The following is a 5,451-nucleotide window of genomic DNA, read 5'->3' on the forward strand; positions in this document are numbered from 1 at the left end:
GCATGATGACAGCAGGAGCAAAGCCAGAGATGCCCAACAGAACACCTCAGCTGGACAAAAAGCACATGATAACCAGGATTACTTTACTCTCAATGAACACGTTCTATATTACTCCGAGAAAGCAAGCCCCATTTATTTAGGATTTTTATTTTCATTTTTAACAAGTTAAATTTCTCGCTGTGTGCTGCATGGTTATTGCATCCTGAAACATAACGGGATAACAGACCCAGAGAAGGTTGCATGTTTTTATTTTTCTTTGTGTAATGTACGGATGTACTCCCAGCCAAAGGTGTGAGTGTGTCTGTTTGTCCTGCACAACGGGGGCAAAAATCCGACTGCACAGCAGTTTGTGGGGGGCTTCATGTGAATGTGGGGGCAGAAACTTGTTCCCTGTGGATATTTAATTATTTAAGACTTGATTTTTGGTTAGGATTAGGTTGTAGTTAGGTTCATGGTTAAGGGTTAGGGAACGCATGGTTTCTCAGTCAGCACAAACCAGACATGTATGAGACCCACCCTCAGAGGTTTGAGGGCCTGCGCATCAGGCAGGAACTTGAGCAGCGTTGAGGCGGCGAGCAGCAGAAAGGACCGGTTGATGGATTCTCCCCCCTCCAAACCAGACAGGGAGAGCTTGTAGAGGCCATTACACGCCTCATGCCTCACTGCCGGCTAAAAACAACACAGAAGCAAACTGATGACAACAGTCATTTCTACAGTATGGATACATAATGCTCCTCTACCAGTTTAGACATTTCCACCGCTTAACTTAATGCTCGTCTAGACTCAGTTCTCCTCCACTAAGACAACACAGACTTGACACAGCTGAAGATGCCCTCTGCTGAATATGAAGCAGTGATTTATAAGTTTAAACATCCCTCATTGTGAGCATGGGCTGGATGAGATGCAGTCTGAGGACGATGAGACTCACCTCAGGCACCAGCAGGGTGAGTTTCTTCAGCCAGTCGTGGAGGTGGTCGCTGTCCGCTAAGCTGGACTTCACGGAGGAAGAGCAGTGAGCCCAGCTCACCAGCAGCCACGTGGAGTAGTGTGTCACTGTTGGTAAACACACCTTACTGTCATGTTGCAGATATAAATGAAGACTAAATGTTTCCAGTACAGAATCAGTTATGATGGGTCTTTTTCATGTCTTTGTCACCTTCATGTCGTGACCTGTGGTCAGACTGAGCCTTAAGAACTCTGTAAAGGAAAAAATAAGATGTGTTAATCATCCATGCTATACTCTTTTATTTAAAATTACTCCTATAAAGAATATGTCTTCAACTCCAGTGTAAAACACCTGTGTGCAAGGTTGTCATAGGTGTAGGAAACATTGATGAGGCGCTGGATAAGGCTGGTGCCTTGGACTAGACTGAGAAAGACCTGGGAAGACAATGTGGGTAATGATCAGAACTGATATTCATCAACAGTTTCTGCAGAACGGCTCTTAAAGAGATTTGTACCTCAGTGAGGCGAGGGATGTGAAGGCCTTTCCCATGATCCACGGTAGATTTGCGGGATTTGCCAGGCCAAGCTCGCTTGCGCTGGTTGTCGGCGAGGCTGGACCAGGAGAAAATGTCGTGATAGGCTAGGTCCAGGTCCGCCGGGTCCACAGCAAACTGGCAGATCAGCTTCAGCAAGCAGGCCAAGCAGTCCAGCTGCCACTAAAGCACAAAGAACATAGATCAGCAACACACCCCGACTCAGACAGCATTCTGTCATAACCATCTCCATCGAGGATGTGGTTGGTGTGAGTTATTTGCTCATTTATACCTGGTCATGAAACAAAAACATGTCATATTTCATTTGGCTGTCTCACCACAGTCCAGGACCCCTGGTCTTTGGGCTCGAGGATGCCTGAGCTGAAGATCTCCAGGAGCAGCTGCAAACCTCCAGATGAAACAAACTGAAGCAGCAGAGAGGACAAGTGCATAAGTAATTAAAGAAAGCACTGGTTTCCTTTCTATGAGGGTAAAAACAGGGCTGTAGCTTAAAAAAAAAGAATAATTTTGTTTTATTGCAAATGATCTGGCAGAGACTAGAGATTTAGCAAGGTACATAACTTTGTCTGATGTGGTCTAGATGTAAACAATAAATAAATAAGACAAAACAAGCCTTGTATGCATTTTCATAAATAGAATTAATGTTTCAGAAATTAGAAACCGTGTTTTAATGAATCTACCAGCTCCGCAGATGAATTCAGTCCAGATCTGAACACCCTAAGTTTCAGCAGGACCTGATCTTCTGTGGTGAAAGTTCCCCTCTCTCACCGCTGGTAGATGAAGTCAACATGACGATAGTCCACATCAACACACACATCTGAGGGGTATTGCACGAAACCAGAATAAAGAAATCCAGGATAATTAAACAAGCCCAGCTTGACCTAGCTTGCACGGCCTATCCTGGCTTAATTGGTTGCACGTTTGCTGAGCCAGGATGAGAAGGTGCGGCTAGGTTAAGCCAGGTGAAGATAGTTGGGATAAGTGCGTGTGCACGACATACTGAAGCAGACCTCGCGATCGCTCACAGAATCACTGATGGGGAATTGGATAAAAGTCGCGCGTCCTACGTCACGGCCGCTGAACAACAGCTCCTGACGGAGTTCTCTGACGAAGTTAAGGATATTATAAGGAAAAAAGGCAAAACCAATGCCATAAGTAAAGAACGCGAGAGAGCCTGGCAGACAATAGCCGACCGGCTCAATGCGTAAGTAGTCAAAAACTGTACAATTAATAAGCAGTGCTCCACTGGAACTGTCATAATTAGGCTACAATTAAAGGATTACTTTTCAAATCCACTAACTGTTGTATACTTTAAGAGTGACAAGCAGGTGCATGTTACTCAGGAAATGTAGAGTATGATTAGGTTCAAACAATTATCCACAATGTGTCATTTAATCTATTTTTCTCATGTAACGTTTTTATCTATTTCATCTTTCTGTCCTTCATAAAGGACAAACCTGTCTGGCCATAAAAGGACCTGCAGCAAGAAAAAATTAAATATAAGAACATTTTGCAGGCTGGTAAGTGACTCCAAAGTAGAAAACCGTGAACAAATGAGGTGAATAGATGAGGTGTCTGCTGACATGTTCAATGTCTGTATGATTGTAGCAGTTAAAAAAAGGCCTATAGAACTGGCACAGGGGGCGGCCCACCAAGCCAGGATGTGACTCCAGCAGAGGAACTGGCCTCCATTTAAATAAAGGGAGGCCAGTGATGGAGGGGATCCAGGGAGGGACAATAACTGACTCTGTCCCAGCCACAGAAACTGTCCGCTTCATACAAGGTACACAAAGTACTGCAATTCTACTGCACATGGAACACAATCAAATATAATATAGTGTCTGACTTTGGATAACCTTGCAGTGTCTGGGAACACAATTACACTTTTGGAGCCACCAGAAGATGATCCGGTTAGTACAGTGTCTCGAAATCACAGGCTTGGTATGTTCTGTGAAATCTTAATCCGAGTCCTCTCGCTGCATGTATACGGCAGGGGGAAGGCACATCTGCAGCTGCAGAATGCACGTCTGCAGATGAGGAGACTGTGTCAGTGGAGTCCAGAAGGCTTGAGACATGTCAGTTTTATGGGATTGGCCTGCTTATTTATTCCATGAAGGATATGAAGTCAGTGATGTGGTGCTAATAGAAAATGTGTAGCAGGACCCGGATGCTGCACAGTCTCCTAAGCGGCCTGGTAACATTGTGAGTATTGGCTAAAGTAAATCTACGTTATGCACAAATCCTGCTGTGCTAACTGACATTTCCTTTACAGACCTCACAAACTGTCAGAACACTTTATTCAGGGCACCTGGAGAGAGAGAGAGAGCTGGCAGATGTTAAAAGCTGACTCAAAAAGAGCAAGCTCCAAGGAATGGAGCTGGATCTTGAGATTAAACGCCAGACACTCAGAAAACTGCTGGAAATCCAGTAACCGAAAATCTGTATCTCTTAATGACATAGTCATCTCCAAAGGCCAGGGGATGTGACCTGTCCCTGAAGACTCGTTCACGTCTGAATGCTCTTCTGAGGATGCGGGCTTCCTCGTCCAGCACATCCTCCGAAAAAGGGCAAGCCATTATGAAGAGGGAACAGGTGAAGGGGAGTTGGACCTGAATATTCTACGTTGCCCTCGTCACGGATTTCTTTGAATACACCTTTGTAACCTCATCCGCTGTGTTTTGTAATCTCAATTAATGCAATAAACCACATATTTATAAAACCTCTGACAGCAATTTGACGAGCAGTCTTCATTAGCATAGCAATATAACACTTGGCCTGATGAAATCATGCACTTATGACCAAGTTGATATTGTGTGATGAAATCGTGATCCTGTATTTAAATAAAATGACTAAAAAAAAAAAAAAAAAAATTATATGCACTGCACTAGCACTACACGACAGCACCTGGGTCTAACTGGACTCAAAAGCGGTCTGACTAACACTTAATTATGACGTCCCATCTTGTTTGAATTCATGCTTGTGTTGTTCTTACTCTCAAATGTAAGTCGCTTTGGATAAAAGCGTCTGCTAAATGACTGTAGAATAGAATAGAATAATAATACTACAACTCGAATCCATATAAAAAGGCTGTTGTGATTACGAACAGATTTCGATTAAATGTACAGTGACTGTATATGTAATATTTTAATATTGGATGATTAAAATGATGCGCCATACTTACGAAGACCATGGACATGCTGTAAAACACATTAATTCCTCACAGAATTGACTTTGGACATGCAGGTGACTCGCTAGGATTAATCTTAGCCTTTGGAGTTAGCCTGGTCTGGAGCAGGCTAGCTGCAGCGGATAAATCACCACAGTAACTTGGCCGGGATTAGTTTGAGCTGCTTTCATGCAACTGACTTAGGGCTAAATTCAGCCAGGATAACCAACATATCCCGGCTTAATTCCTTATCTTGGTTTCGTGCAATACCCCTCAGGATGGATTGTTTACAAACAGGACGGTTTGTTTACAACAGGGCGGTTTGTTTACAAACAGGACGGTTTGTAAACGAACAGGATGGATTGTTTACAAACAGGACGGTTTGTTTACAACAGGGCGGTTTGTAAACGAACAGGACGGTTTGTTTACAAACAGGACGGTTTGTTTACAACAGGGCGGTTTGTAAACGAACAGGATGGATTGTTTACAAACAGGACGGTTTGTTTACAACAGGGCGGTTTGTAAACAAACAGGACGGTTTGTTTACAAACAGGACGGTTTGTTTACAAGCAGGACGGTTTGTTTACAAACAGGACGGTTTGTTTACAAACAGGACGGTTTGTAAACGAACAGGATGGATTGTTTACAAACAGGACGGTTTGTTTACAACAGGGCGGTTTGTAAACGAACAGGATGGATTGTTTACAAACAGGACGGTTTGTTTACAACAGGGCGGTTTGTAAACGAACAGGACGGTTTGTTTACAAACAGGACGGTTTGTTTACC

At 43.6% G+C, this 5,451-nt stretch overlaps 1 protein-coding gene across 1 annotated transcript; it reads right to left on the reverse strand.

Moving 5' to 3' along the window:
* Positions 1–462: 462 nt before the first annotated feature.
* LOC121639046 (ubiquitin carboxyl-terminal hydrolase 34-like) lies at positions 463–1,930 on the reverse strand. Its single transcript, XM_041984212.1, has 6 exons — positions 1,817–1,930; positions 1,461–1,661; positions 1,298–1,380; positions 1,157–1,197; positions 929–1,053; positions 463–669 (listed from the first exon to the last, which is right to left on the reverse strand). Exons 1-6 carry the CDS (start codon positions 1,928–1,930, stop codon positions 463–465), a joined length of 771 nt encoding a protein of 256 aa, XP_041840146.1.
* Between the last annotated feature and the right edge of the window lie 3,521 nt (positions 1,931–5,451).

This window comes from Melanotaenia boesemani, chromosome 4 (genome assembly GCF_017639745.1).
Source record: "Melanotaenia boesemani isolate fMelBoe1 chromosome 4, fMelBoe1.pri, whole genome shotgun sequence".
Taxonomy (NCBI): domain Eukaryota; kingdom Metazoa; phylum Chordata; class Actinopteri; order Atheriniformes; family Melanotaeniidae; genus Melanotaenia; species Melanotaenia boesemani.

Coding starts and splice junctions, on each gene's coding strand:
- LOC121639046 (XM_041984212.1), bottom strand. CDS start 1,930: ATGCACTTGTCCTCTCTGCTGCTTCAGTTTGTTTCATCTGGAGGTTTG. Junction 1,381..1,460: donor ACATCCCTCGCCTCACTGAG/GTACAAATCTCT, acceptor TTGTCTTCCCAG/GTCTTTCTCAGTCTAGTCCA. Junction 670..928: donor TCACCCTGCTGGTGCCTGAG/GTGAGTCTCATC, acceptor TGTTGTTTTTAG/CCGGCAGTGAGGCATGAGGC.